The sequence below is a fragment of the Chaetodon trifascialis genome, chromosome 11 (genome assembly GCF_039877785.1).
Source record: "Chaetodon trifascialis isolate fChaTrf1 chromosome 11, fChaTrf1.hap1, whole genome shotgun sequence".
In the NCBI taxonomy this organism is placed as follows: Eukaryota; Metazoa; Chordata; class Actinopteri; order Chaetodontiformes; family Chaetodontidae; genus Chaetodon; species Chaetodon trifascialis.
This window is the reverse complement of record NC_092066.1, coordinates 13,430,070-13,444,780: the sequence shown is the minus strand read 5'-3', so window position 1 is coordinate 13,444,780 and position 14,711 is coordinate 13,430,070. Positions and strand designations below refer to the sequence as shown.

The window sequence follows — 14,711 nt, the reverse complement described above, 5'->3', positions numbered from 1 at the left end:
CAAAGGCAGGGGGGGCAAATCTGATTCCCTGCTCAGTCCAACTAAAACATGCTTTGATGCCTCCACTGCTGCTGCTGCTGCTACAAGACTTTCTCTCGCTCTGTTTTGCGCTCACACTGTGTGCATTTGTGTGTGTGTGTGTGTGTGTGTGTGTGTGTGTGTGTGTGTGTGCATTTTTTTTGCGTGTGCGTGCATCTCAGTGGAGCTCTGAGGAGGCCAGGGTGGAGGCAGGCCACAAGAAAGAGCTCCACAAGAAAATTAGAGAGGACTCCACTTAAACACTAACAGAAAGCAGAGAGAGGGAGACAGTGAGATGCTAACCACCAGCCAGACTTAAAGAGGTAAAAGAAAGAGGGAGGAAAAAAATGATTGTTGGAATGAAGAAAAAAAAAAAGCCAACAAGGATGGGAATAATAGCTGTGTAGTGTTGAGGAAACATGCCTCGTTCCTCTGAATGGACTACTACAATGATAATTACAGCTACTTCAGCTGACAAAGGTCACTCTTCAGGGAAAAGTTCATGGTTTGCATGTTGGGTGTGATTTCACAGCCCTCATTCGCACCCATTTCATCCCCTCGACTCTCTCTGGCGTATTTTCCCTTCTCCTTTTAAACCGCTGTCCTTGTTTTCTTCCTTTATCAGCAGCATAACACATGTCACCCTAACCGCTTTTGACAAAGCACTTCAGGGAGATATTTTCAATTTCTTGCCGTCTGCTCAAACCATGACCGTCTTTAAACCACACGCAGATATTTAATCTGCAGGCTTTATTGAGTTAAAGCATGTTCCCATGCAGACGCTGGAATCACAAACAGGTCATCGTCGTGTTTACGGCACAGCAGTGGCCTCCGCTTTTGAGCTCTTGTTTTACTCCAAAACTACTCTTCAGCATCTTTACACGGTAAAAAAAACAACAACAAAAACATAACAAAACAAGAGAAGAGTGAGACAGAAAGAAAGAGAGGGAGACATTGGTGGGACCTCCAACAGTGTCTCCCTGTTAGGAATTCTGTTGTTTATATAAACTGTAATCTTTTCCATTCGTTGTCAGGGCCTGGGGAGCCGTGTGTGAGAAAGAGTGTAAGTGTTTACATGCCTGTACATATGTGCATTTCTCCTTGTGTGTGTCCGTGTGTGTGCATAAGCGCGCCGCATGTGTGTGCATGCATGCTATGTGAGTGTGTGTGAGGGGACTGTGAGCAGAGCTGAATTAGGCTTGCTGTTTATTCAGTGCATTACAAGGCCAGGAGATGTTTACAGCAGTATATTTATGCTACTCCCAGCTAGCCAGCTCTGGCTTGCCCCATTCACCCAACCACAGCTACAGCTACAGCTAAACAAGACCTCCAACAGAGATGCTGGGCCCTTCCGTCTGTCCTCTCACCCCGTCCCCTGTAAACGATCTCTCACACAGCCATGGGAGAAAAGAAGGGAAACAAGACGCTTTCTTCTTCCTGATCCTCCCTCCAATTCATTCTCATTTTTTCTCTCTTTCTACAACTCTCTATCTTTCCAATCCAACACTGTGGAGGATCTGTTCATCTAACATCCATCTACCCATCCCACCAGGACCTCGTATGCTTGCAAGGAAGCCACCCTCTGAGTGCTGCTCCTCCTCCTCTCTCTCTCTGCCTCTGTCTCCGTTCCTGCAGGAAAACTGTGCTTTTTCTGTCATGGAGGCCTGTTGCAGTCTGTGAGCTCAAGGTTGTGGTTTCGGGTTTGGGCCTGGACCACATTCGGTTGAAAAACATCGAGCTATTCGCCTTTTTTTCCACTCTGACCATGAAACAGTGGTAGAAAACACACGCACACATGAGTACACACAGTTTACATGTGCGCACACACACATGCAGAGAAGAGTGATGTCTGTTGGTGGGCTTCAGACCATCTGACTGGCTGACCAGTTCAGATTTAGCTCCACTTTTTATTACGGCACCCAGCATGGAGGGAGAGAATGCCAAACGGATGATAGGAATTTTTACAGATTCCCTTGTGTGCGTGTGTGTGTGTGTGTGTGTGTGTGTGTGTGTGTGTGTGGAAAAACACACACACACAGAGAGAGAGAGAGAGAGAGAGAGAGAGAGAGAGAGAAACATCACTCAGTGGGTAGCAGAACACTTCCATGTTTACGAGCAGCTGCTACGCACCCTTGATGTTTTCCCCATTTGTTGTGCTCTGAGGTTGGGGTAGACGGATGTGTGTGTGTGTGTGTGTGTGTGTGTGTGTGCCCAGATTGACAGAACCAGGTGCATATTTGTCCCTGCATGTGTGTGCATAAATAGGGGTATAACATTTCCACCTGCATGCACCACTGACCCCCCACAAGGCTTCCTCCTGTCCCCAAGTGAGGCTAGACAACTGGCCCCACACACACACGCACACACACACACCAATGGTGTAAAACCAAAACGCTGCTTTTTCTGGACGTAACAAATGGGCTGTGGAGGGTGATCAGTGAGTCCTGCCACTCTCTCACACATGAGTACTTGTCAAGCGCACATACATGGCTACACACACACACACACACACACACACACACACACACACACACACACACACACACACACACACACGCACACACACAGATGCACACACACAGCGTCTCACCTCATGATGAAGTCAAACTCTGACCCTGCCAGCATGAGAACGCCCAGTAGCGTGGAGATTGCTCCGTCAACCACCGGGGCAAACATGTGCTCCAGAGCCACTGCGGAGCGCTTGTTTCTGTTGCCAATCGCTGTCAGGAAGCCCTGCGGCGGAGGGGGAGAGGAGAAGTGAGTTGGAAATCTTGCCGATCACACAAAACTTGTGCTTGCGGAGAGGCTTGGCACGCCTCAGAATTCCTGCATTTGGTTTTGTTGGTGATCACTAGGCTACACAAGCTTCCTAGTAAATCTTTAATCACACTTCTTTTACCTTTATCGCTTTCCATTTTAGGCAGTGAGCCACAGGAGTCTGCGCTTTGCACTGATTCTAATACAACAAAGGTGTTTTTGCAGAATGCAGCATCTTCCATCATTATTCTTATAGCAATAAAATACATTTAATCACTAATTAAAAAAAATATTGCTGGTTAAATATAAATCTTCCCTGAGGTAGGTAAATCCACAAAGAGCTTGTGATTTTCAGTCTTGTGTGGTCACATGTCAGTGTGTACTATGTATTTAACAGTTAGACCATGCATCAGGTTTCAAGTAAAGTAGGTGTTTAATTATAGGAGCTCAGTCCACCTAACAGTTAATCTATGTGTGTGGTTTGGTTTGTGCTGAGTCTTAACTTACCAGCGCGATGTGTACAGTGAATTCCACTCCGATGCCCACTGAAGCGATGAGGATGACCACAGGGATGGCGCTCAGCTTGATGCCGATCAGACCCATGATGCCAAACAGCTCCACCGTCATCATGGCCAAGATAAACACCTGAGAAGAAAGCATGGACAGAAAAACTGAAGCGCTTTCAAGCAATCAGGCAGAAATAAAACATCTTAACAATAGACGTGAGCATGTCTTTCTTTGGTGACGGAGTTGAGCCCTTTTGTCTCTTCACCCCACACAATCTTTGACCCTGTGCTCAGGAGCTCAACCACCTGGCATTAAGTTACCCAGCCTGAGGCGAATACCTTCCCCTTCTCCCCCCCTCCATCCTTCTCTTTCTCTCCTTCCTTCCCAGAGGTGGTTGAAATGATTGACAGCACCTCAGACAACAGAGCGTTGGCACTATATTCATACACATCTGTCTCTGTTTGTGGAAAACCAATTCTCTTCTTTTTAACTAGGTAGCAGTTTGCTTATTTTATTGTTTCCGATATTCAATGCAGCATCTTAGTCATGCGGCGTTTCAGTTCACTAACGTCTTATAACAGCAAACGCACAATGTTACTGTAAACCGCAATACAAACAGCAACAACGAGCCTTAAAAAACAAGAAGGAGAAAACCGTCCCGGCCAACAGGAGCTTTTGATCCCAGCAGGGGCTCCAAGCTGGGGCACGGTTAAATTGGAAATGATAAAAGGCGTTTTACTGCTCGACCACATACCGGCTGGGTGAAACCTTCGCAGGCAGGCTGATGCTTGGAAACCGTACATGCATGTAGCTGTGCCTCTCTCTCTCTCTCCCTGTCTGTCTGTGAAGATTGTGTTGTGTTGCTGTCTCAATCAGTGCTGCTAGGGACTGCTACTGAAATTAAACACATTCCAACTGACACTGGCACTGTTGTTGTGCTACACTCCAGCCCCCTGAATGGTTGGGGATATGTGGATTTGTGTATGTGTGTGTGAGTTCGGGGGGGGCCCTTAAGGACCACCGGTCCCACCAGCTTGTGTGTGAAATGTTTTCCAACTGCTGAACACTCAGATTGCCTCTCTCTCTCTCTCTCTCTGTCTCTCTCTCTCTCACACACACACTCACACACACACACACACACACACACACACACACACACACACACACACACACACACACACACACACACACACACACACACACACACACACACACACATAACCCTGATGGATGGGTTGAGCAGGCCAAGGTCGCAACTGGGCAGATCTGTCCTGTCCATAGTCTCTCCCTCTCCCTCTGACAAAAGCAGTGAGGGAGTTGGAGGTAGAGGCTTCAGGAGGGCAAAGCCTTTCTTGCTCCTTTGCATTTCCTTTTCTAAGGCCGGCCCAGCCTACATTAGAATGACAAAGGTCCCCGTGTGTGTGTGTGCGTACTGGCCCTCCGCGGAGAAAGAGGGGCCCCCTAGACAGCGTTATTGAGCTGTGCTGAGAAGGGTGAGAAGAAAGCGAGAGGAAGGAGAGAGGGAGGAAGGGGCTAATGGTGTTGCTGAGGTAGCACGAGGTGGAAAATGTAAGACAGGAACGTTCAAAGGTGGAAAAGAAGAGCAATGGGGAGGATGAGGAAGAGGAGGACACGATGAGGTGCTGACTTACAATGATGCCAGCAGTCCAGGGGTTGAGCAGCAGAATGGCACAGACCAGGAAGGTGCAGGCCAGCACCACGCTGATCGCCAGCAGGAACCAGTGTCTGAGGCCAATGTACTGCTCCCAGAACAGGAAGGGGTATCCGTTAGGGTAGTTGAACACACCCTTGCGGCTAAACTCATCGCAGATGGCCCGCACGCTCTCGATGGCCTCCACAAAGTCTCCGGCCTGGCGAAGGCCGTTCAGGTAGAAGGGGAACTGGGCAAACTCCAGGGGCTCTGCAGCTGGGACTGCGAAAAAGGAGAGGTGAGATCAGCTCATCTTTTCATCTTTTCAGCTGAAGCAACTCTGGCCAAATCAATGCCGATAAGATTAGATACTCACTGCGCAGATTCTCCCCTGTAGTGTCATATTTGTCGTGAATCCACTCTCTAGGATGGGGGTAGAAGTTGGCCTGGGAGGCAGCATAGCCCAGAGGATCATTACTGACCCAGACTGTCAGGTAAATGTAAAACACCTCTGGGGGGATCAAACCCTCTGCATCCACCAGCCGACGAGAAGTCAGCTAGAAAAGAACATTCAGAAATTCAGCTTTACTGTCTCTTCATGTCCCAAGTTTTTGTCAGAATGAATCGTACAAAAAGACAGCTGATAATGTAGTTGTCCGCAATGCCACACACGAGCATCGACATGTGGATTCTGCTTTAAAGTATTTCTTGCGGCTCTTGGACATACCTGGCTGTAGTTAAAAGGCTCTTTCTTGGAACCGGTCTGGATGAGGAGCTTGTATGCCAGAGCTCCGTCCTCTGTGCCGTTACGATAGCTGTCAGAGGTAATCCTGCCTGCCTGCCAGTCAGCATCAAAAGCAGCCTGAAGACCTGCGTGTGAGGTAACCACACACACACACACGAAAAGAAAGGATTACTTTGGCTGTGGTTTATAGCTATTATGATTTCGATTATCATAAAATTCTAGGCGTTTTCCTGCCTGTCTGTCTCGGTGGTCAGTGATGCTAAAAATGTGAAATATCAAGTTTCCCTTTTTTTTTTCATTTGTCTTAGCTATCACTTCCTCCTGACTGGGCCTCTGACACATGCTAGCCTGAGGACACACTCACACACAGACACACACGCACACACACACATGCAAAGATAACCCATGACCCAAGCCTGCCTACTACACCACCCCTGAGCCCAGGTGGATGGAGGTAAACAGCGTGACTGAACTTTCACTCACCCTTCGCACATTCTCACCCCTGCGCGCACACACAGACACACACACACACACACACACCCATTCATTCACTCCTGTCCTTAGTAAAAAAGCACACCTGAAAAAACCTATTGCACCATCTACTGCATTCTGATGTCATTATCAAAGCCCCCAGGGGACAGACGCTGGCTTATTACTTGACTCACTCCAAGAAATAACATTACTGAGCCTGACTTTGTACCTCTGAGCCAGTCCTGGAAGTAGTGCAGCCACATGCGGGGCAGTTTGCTGTCACTGTCTCTGACCACGTATTTAACAGAGTTGAAGGCGTTGTGCAGCTGGATCAGCAGCCTCTGCGACCGTGCGTAATCAAATCCATCCATGGTCACCAGGTACATGTTGTAGAAGGAGAAATACTTGAACTGGGCGTCGATGAAATCGTACTCCTTGGTGTCGCGTGGCACAATGTCGGTAAGGTAGAGGCCGTCGTGCACCATGGTGGTCCCATACAGGCTGAGGCCCAGGAGGCCCAGAAAGAGAACCACCACAATGGCTTTGCTTTTGGGTTTGAGGAGCAGAGGGGCGTATTTCTCCCTGGCGAAGCTGGACAGGTTCCAGTGCAGGAAGGGGAGAGGGACGCACTTCTTTCCCGATTTGGAATCCTCCACCTGGGCTAGGAGGTCCCGTGTGGAGCTGGAGGTAGGGGTGAAGAGCTGGGAGCCATAGGGGTCTGGTACAGAGGTGGTGGTGGGGGAAGGTGTGATGGCTAGGGGAGGGGAGAATAAACAGCAAATTGGTGTCTTGGCTTCATGGTTTACTTGAAAAGCTTTAGCGGATGCTTTAAAGAAAATTGTCAGAGGCTGAATGTACTTTATTTACCTTGAGGCTGTGAAGTGGGGCAGACGATGATGGACGGCGGGCTGGTGGAGATCTGTGAGGTAGGTGGTAGGATGGTGACGATATGCTGGCCCGCTGCGTCACACTGCGTGAACGCCTGCACTGTGGTGGTGATTTGGGTGCTGGTGGTGATTGTCGACCCCGCCGCGTACTGGTGCGTGTGCGCCGTGGGCGTTGTAGGCGTGTGTGGCTGCTCTCCAGCATCTGACAGCTCATGTGGAGAGAGGTGGATGACGCGGTCGGAGCAGGGGCTGTACAGGCAGCAGAGGACATCCAAGCGCTTGTCCTCGCGCCGGTGGAGGTCCAAACTGAGGATGGCAGGGAAGATGAGCAGCACCATGGCGAAGTTAAACACGACCACAATGGCCGCCTAGGGGGAGAAATACAGAGAGAAAAACAACGTGAGAAAAGACAGAGAAGAGTATGTGAAATTACAGACACCCTACCCCAGCTGGGGAGAGTCAGGGCTCCCTTTTTTCTTTAGTATGTCAGACCACAGCCTAGAAAGTAAAGAAAAGCCTTACTCTAAATCACCAGCCAGGAATACTAAGCGAGCCAGACGGGGAGAGGGAGGGAGAGACAGAGAGAGAAAAGAAAGAAAAGAGTGCCAGAATAAAAGAACTACGAGAAAGACTGAGAGAAAGGAGCAGGGAGGGAATATATATGTTGCGAGCCTGAGCAAAACCATCACCCTTCACTCACCCCAGCCCCTGAAGCTGACATTCTAACTGGCTGTGGTTTCCAGTGTGTGTACGTTCATGTGTGTATATGTGTGCGTGCTTGTGTGTTTCAGACCACCCACAGTTAGTGACAGATCAGAGCAAACCGCCTTGACGGGCCAGTGATATACTGATCCACTCCTCCCTCCCTCTCCCACTCTTTCTCCCTCTGTCTGTCTCTCTCTGTCTGTTCATCACCCTCTTTGCTCTGATTATTTCCCATTACACACACGCACACGCACATATACACACATGCAGAGACACGCACACAGAAAAAAAATGTTGGCCTTGTAGGTGCGGCAGCAATAAAACTGGGAACAAAGACTTTCCTCGCTCTGAATAAGTGTCACCTCTCTTAAGTTATCTCTTTCATTTTCAAAGGAGCCTTGGGCCTCTCGGTGTGCGTTTCTGTACGTGTGTTTATGTCTGTGCGCATGCTTGTGAGGCTGTGCGTGTGTGCAAAACATACCTGCAAAGAGAACGCTCGCAAGGCAGGAATGGGCACGAGAGCGGCCATAAAGAATGCGATCATGTTGTTGATGGAAGTCAGAGCAACACTGGTGCCGGTGCGACGCAAACAGTCTCCTGTCCGCTCCTTTAACACACAAACACACACAAACAGCGTTCAGAGGAGGAGAGGAGAGGAGAGGAGAGGAGAGGAGAGGAGAGGAGAGGAGAGGAGAGGAGAGGAGAGGAGAGGAGAGGAGTGTCTTAAAGGTACCTTAAAGGGGATGTTACTTCCAGCCTCTGTGAAGGAGTGAGCCAACAGAAACATGTCATCCACACCAATCCCTAGTGCCAAGAAGGGAAGCACCTGGGATGGGAAAGGGTCAGAATGAACATTTGAAGTGTGCAACATCAAAATGGCCATTTAATCAAAGAAAGACATCTTTAATGTAATAAAGTGAATGTAAGTAGCTTCCTTTGTGTTGTACCTGTGTGGTGGCAGCATTGAAGGAGAGGCCAAGCAGGGAGCACAGACCCAGTCCTGCAGCCACCGACAGAGCCACTAGCAGCACCCCGGCCAGCCCAACAGCCCCCTGGGACTTGGCACAGTCCCACCTTAGCATGGTCACACAAGCATAGGCCAGCTAGAGAGAAGACATTAAGTATTAGTTAATCCACAGTAAAGTGTCACACTCATCGATTGACTTAAACCCATCATTATGCTCACCATGAGCAGGTATCCGCCGGCCACCCTGATCACGCTGACATCAGAGAAGGACTTCATGATGTCATTGAGGGTGGTGGTGGAGAAAGCGTGGATGGACTGGCTGGAGTTGTCTGGGATACTCTGGTGGACCACCTGAGGGACAAAGATCAATTAATCATCAATGAGTCCAGCTAAATATTTGCAGCAACTCCAGGTGGAATTTGCCATCCATAAAAGAGGAAAACACACCAAAATATAAATTTTTCTGCGCATTATCTACACAAGATGATCGACAATACAAAAGAACGATGCTGAAAGAACTGGAGTAATAGTTACATGTCCTGCAATACCTCCGAGAGGCTGAAATGCTGAGGAACACAAGCTGCACTTGAAAACATGCTTCCCACCCTCGTATTTTAGGGCCCTCTCACAGAAAGAACGCCCTGTGCCTTTGAAATGTGCGTGAAAGTGAGTGTGAATGTGTGTGTTTTTACATGTGCTAGCATGTGTGTGAGTGAGTGTGCATGTATGACAACTGAGGAGTAATGAGCACAGATGCCAGAGGTTGTTAGGTCAAAGGTGAAAGGGATGGGATCACATGGCCTGCAGGAGGCTCCCCTCTCCACCCTGTGCCATGGGTGGACCGAAGCTCCCCAAAGCCGTTTGCCTGCCCACATTCAGCCATCATCCGCAATCTCAATCTGTTCTGATTGTTCTTGTTCTTTAATGCGTCAGGACGAGGTGTCGCATCTCTGTCAGTTTACGTTTTGAGTTTGCTACCCTTCCTCCCTAGCACATGTCTCTCCCTCCTTTCCTCCCTCTCTCCTTACCCTCACCGTGGTGGGTGTCAGCTATCACAGCAACAGCTTGTTCCTATAACTAGGGCTCTGACAGAGAGAGATGGCTGGCCTACCACACACACACACACACACACACACACACACACACACACACACACACACACACACACACACACACACACACACACACACACACACACACACACACACACACACACACACACACACACACACACACACCTACTGCCCTGGTCTGCCCTGTGATTCGCTTTACAAGGGAGCTGAAGACTGATGGAATTCAGACACAGAAGAGTAAGTCCCATGCAGTGTGTGTGTGTGTGTGTGTGTGTGTGTGTGTGTGTGTGTGTGTGTGTGTGTGTGTGTGTGTGTGTGTGTGTGTATGTGTGTGTGTGAGAGCAAAGCAAAACAAGACTGCAAGGAAATGCCTCCTCCTTTTTCTCCTCCTGCTCCTTCTTCTTGGTGGCTACAATAGAAATCTGTACTTCTGTCCAGCTTTATGTCTGAATTCATTTTATCCGTCTGTGCATTTGAATACACATGCAATGTGTGCGTGTGCGCGTGTGTTCGCACCTCCACAAACTTCCTCTGCCACGACTCGAGGATGGCGGTAGCCTTTTCCTCATTCCAGTTTATGTCGTGGATCTCGTAGTCGTCTTTAAAGTGCTCGTACAGCTGCTTAGGACTCATCAACAGGAACATGGTTTGGAGAGCCTCCGCACTGTAAAACACACAAATGTAAGCTTAGGACACATCAGAGACGTCTGGCTGCCCCTGCAAACATGCTTTATTGGGTGCTGAGCTGAGTTGAAACCTCAATTGCATCATCCATCTCACAACTAACACATTAAAAATCATCCAGTCAGACTGTTTAGATGTTCTTGGTATCCCCTCACCGACACAGGGACATGCCTTTCTGTGAACGGCTAAAGGCAGGTGCCGTGTCTTCTAGGATTTGCCCGCCTGCCTCTCTGTCTGCCAGTATAAACAGCCAAAAGCAGGTGTTATCTAGTCTGCCTGTCTGTCTGTCGGTCTCTCGGCTGCGCTCCCAGATGTCCTCAGGTTTTCTTGGCACAGCCGCTGCGAGCAGCGGTGCTACTCAAAATGTGAAAGAAATGATCATAAATCACGTCCCAGAATAAGTGTGGCTCTTGCAGATGGGACTGGAATCCTCTTTAATTCAAGGCCCTGTTGGGCCGGTGTGGGTCATGATCTGGGCTCCGGCCCAGTGCTGTCATTCCATTTGTATTGCCATTCTTTTAAACCCCCCCCCCCCCAATCTATATCATCTTCTTCTTTGGTCCCTTACACAACAAACGTGTAATAGGGTGGACGGGGGGCTTTATGTGACTGTCAATCATCTTTAATTGGCCTATCCTGGAACGGGGTCATGCAGGAAACCGATCCCTCTCGGAACAAGGCATTCCTAGCATGTGTCTGTTGGGTTATTGGGGGTTACACAGATTCCACAGTCACAGCGGCTCACAAGCTGATGGGCTGACTGGTTGCCTGCTCAGCTAGCAGTGATCTCTCACACACACACACACACACACACACACACACACACACACACACACACACACACACACACACACACACACACACACACACACACACACACACACACACACACACACACACACACACACCCCTATTTCACGACAAACAGCTATACCCTGGCTGCTACTCAGAGGACAACCTGCTTTGATTCTTTTCATCACCTGCTGTTTTTATGTTTTATGTTTGCTTCTCATTTACTGAAAGCCCTTTTAATTTACCTCCGCTTTGCTCATAGGACAGGAACATTTGATGGACATTTTAACAAACACACACCTCAGCAGAGTATCCTGGCTGTTGATCCGCCCCCCCAGGATCAGCTCCTCCTGCCAGTGCATGAACTTCCGGCTGAAACCATGGCAACCACCCTGGAGACGCCCAGCAATGTCAGGACTCTGAATGGACGAGCAGGTACAGATGGAAAAACACAGACATATGTTAGGACTCAGTTCTGAGCGCTACCTTCATCTACCTGTAGCTCCTTGTTGTACATACTGACTGAACTGTGGGTTTACCTCTCCTTGCTCCTTGTTGGGTGCACTGAGCGGGCAGTCAGGGTCTGATGTGTCTAGACATGGCCTGTTCATGTAGGCATGTCCCACCTAAGGAATCAATGTTACAAAAGTCTCAGTATATTGAAGGGAAACAAACTAGATGAGTAACTAATTGCTCGTGTAAGTAAACCTTTCATTCAGTAAATCTGTGTGTTTTTGTGTGTCCCACCTGGGCTTTGTCTAACATCTCCTTGAATCCTTCCAGTGAAGTGAACTGACTCAGCTCCTCCATCAGCTTGACTGGATCTAGATTCATCCACTGGATATCTGGCATACCCCTGCAGAGCAAAGACACATTATGAGGAACCTCAGCCCGAACACATTTGACAAGAACTTAAAGACAAAACTGTAAAATAACTTTTATCACATTGTGCCTGCAAGGCTCCGTGGCTTTGCATTCCTGCTAATCTTCACTGCAAGCAGAAAAACTATGATTCTTTCAACTCAGTTTAATACTCTCTCCCTCATGGTGCCGGGCTATGCAGGAGGCTAGCTGCAGATACAGGATAAAATAGCGTTTATTATCCTGTTTCACGCTGCCACAATGCCTGGGGAAAAGGCACGGTGGCTGCCTGCTCACTTCCATTCCTCAATGTCCTGCACTGAGTCATAACGATTACCTCTGCCTCCCAAACATCTTGATAAGGAGGGAGGGAAGGGGAGAGGCTGGGAGGATGGATGGGAGTGGAATACTGTAGGTGAGGAATGAAAGGAGAGGCAAAGGGGGAATTCTCACTCTGTTAGTTGTCTGATGAGCCTCACCTGTACCACCATCCTCCTTCTCTTTATGAAATATCTGCTTAAAGTTAGACCTTTATATACACTACCCCAGCGTTTCTCAATTCCGGTCCTCGGACCCCCCTGCCCTGCATGTTTTAGACGTTTCCCTCCTCCACCACACCTGATTCAAATGATCGGCTCGTCATCAAGCTCTGCAGTGGCCTGATAACGAGCCACTCATTTGAATCAGGTGTGTTGAAGCAGGAAACATCTAAAACATGCAGGGCAGGGGGGCCCGAGGACTGGAATTGAGAAACACTGCACTACCCCAACGATAAAAATGATGGTTTAAGTCACCAAGGAAGAAATGTTTCCTATCCACACATGGCATTTTTTTAGGCAAGTTTTAGTGATCCCGTGCAAGAAAACACTTTGGGTGGAGACAAAGTAAGAAAGAAGACAGACAGAATGAGAGGGAATAAAAGAATCTCAAAGTATCTCAACTTTGGGCCCAATCTCCTTCCAATGGCTTATGAAGAGAGCTCCTCTCCTATTCCCACATACCAGGGTCCCTTTTTGCTGCTGCTTGCAAAGACACACTCCTTTATCAGCTAGTTTTTGCTTGAGTGAACTGGGCCTGGGCCCTTTTGTTTTTTCATAGATTGCTGCTCTTTGTTCTCCCAAGTTTTTTCTCTCTCTCACTCACTCACTCTTCCTCACTCTCTTTCCCCAATCTGCCTCACTCCCTCTTCCCCTTTCTCTCTCTCTATCTCACTCTCTCTCTCTCTTTTTTTTGCATTTAAAACCAGAGCTGAAGTGAAGCGGAAGCTGACTCGGGGGACACAGGCCTCAGTGACCACCGCGAGTTCCCCTTTACAGCTCCACATGGAAAAAAAAAAACAAAACAAAAAACAACGGAGTAAAAAACACTGAATAAATAACAACAGATGCTGAGCACTTTGTGTGATTTACAGGAAAACTTGGACGACGTGTGAATCATCAAAGAGCTCCTTCTCCCTCTCTGTCGCTCTGCTTTCACACAAGCCAACTGGGAGATGCTAAGGATGGGAAACTTGTGTTTGTTTCTGTGTGTGCTGGCTTGTCATGCAACACGCTGCTGTCAGCTCTGGATAGAAATATAAACAAATAATTTGTTTGCAAAGAAACATCTGCTATGATCTAAACTATCTTTTATAAACTAAGGACTCAATTGAAATATCACTTCTGACGACAAAAAAAAAAAAAAACCCTCTTTGAGTGACTCAATTTCTCAAGAGAACTTTGTCCCGAAAAAGGAGAGAAAAAAAACCCTGAATCCGCAAATGCCCAAATACGCCCCGACTCCACTGTTAACCGTCTTGTAGCCTCTCTCTGTCTTTCTCGAGGGACTTGAGGCTTGAATGCTGCCCATTTTATTTGTTGGACAACTCAGGAGCTGGGAGCCCGGGCATTACCATGAGAATGCCGAGTGTTAGCCGTGAGCTGACAAAGCCGGCCCCCCTCCCTCCTCCGGGGCCCCTGCACTGATGGACACTCACTCGTAAACTGAAAGAATGCTTACCATTGTCTGACCCAAAGGGCTCCCCTGCCACCACCACCACCACCACCGCCGCCGCCGCCACCTCCCCGCCCTCCGTTCTACCAACCCACCACCCAGTTGCTGCTGCAGCCATCTCCTCTCTCTCTCCATCCCTCCCTTGCTTGCTTTTCTCTGTCAGGACACCCCCCTCCGGTCCTTCTCTGGGCCCTAAAAGAACTCTATTACTGACCGCTGCTGTCAGTCACAGCACCCACTGACAGACTACTGAAAGACCAACTGTATGTCTCCATCGAGCATGTGTTAAAAGTTACAGACCCCTCCAAAAGTCTCCAACGCGACTCAGATGGAAGCAATGACAGCAAAGGGAGAGCCAAGACTTTCTATGAAATGTTTTAATATGCAAGAAAAAAGTGTTGTGTCAAATATTCCAAGACTTACGGTAAATAGGCGGAGCCTCCTTGTAGTTTGGCCCCTTCCCAAAAACAGTCCAATGGAGTGATTATCATACAGGGGAATAGCTTGTCAATCATCTGGGATCAGGAAATAGAAAGGACGCATGACTAAACATCACAAATCAGAGGGGACACATGAAAGCATGGGACTGAAAAATCAATTT

At 48.4% G+C, this 14,711-nt stretch overlaps 1 protein-coding gene across 1 annotated transcript in view; it reads right to left on the bottom strand.

Moving 5' to 3' along the window:
- ptch2 (patched 2) overlaps positions 1 to 14,711 on the bottom strand; it is a 28,217-nt gene that overhangs the window by 2,009 nt on the left and 11,497 nt on the right. Inside the window, exons 5-20 of the mRNA XM_070973326.1 lie at positions 14,534 to 14,625; positions 12,005 to 12,113; positions 11,797 to 11,883; positions 11,558 to 11,676; positions 10,298 to 10,445; positions 8,928 to 9,059; positions 8,689 to 8,844; positions 8,475 to 8,567; positions 8,223 to 8,348; positions 7,017 to 7,404; positions 6,379 to 6,903; positions 5,661 to 5,803; positions 5,310 to 5,490; positions 4,935 to 5,215; positions 3,283 to 3,420; positions 2,609 to 2,751 (exon numbers count right to left, since the gene is read on the bottom strand). Of these exons, the coding sequence (XP_070829427.1) occupies positions 2,609 to 2,751; positions 3,283 to 3,420; positions 4,935 to 5,215; positions 5,310 to 5,490; positions 5,661 to 5,803; positions 6,379 to 6,903; positions 7,017 to 7,404; positions 8,223 to 8,348; positions 8,475 to 8,567; positions 8,689 to 8,844; positions 8,928 to 9,059; positions 10,298 to 10,445; positions 11,558 to 11,676; positions 11,797 to 11,883; positions 12,005 to 12,113; positions 14,534 to 14,625 (2,861 nt within the window). The remainder of the gene's footprint in view (positions 1 to 2,608; positions 2,752 to 3,282; positions 3,421 to 4,934; positions 5,216 to 5,309; positions 5,491 to 5,660; positions 5,804 to 6,378; positions 6,904 to 7,016; positions 7,405 to 8,222; positions 8,349 to 8,474; positions 8,568 to 8,688; positions 8,845 to 8,927; positions 9,060 to 10,297; positions 10,446 to 11,557; positions 11,677 to 11,796; positions 11,884 to 12,004; positions 12,114 to 14,533; positions 14,626 to 14,711) is intronic.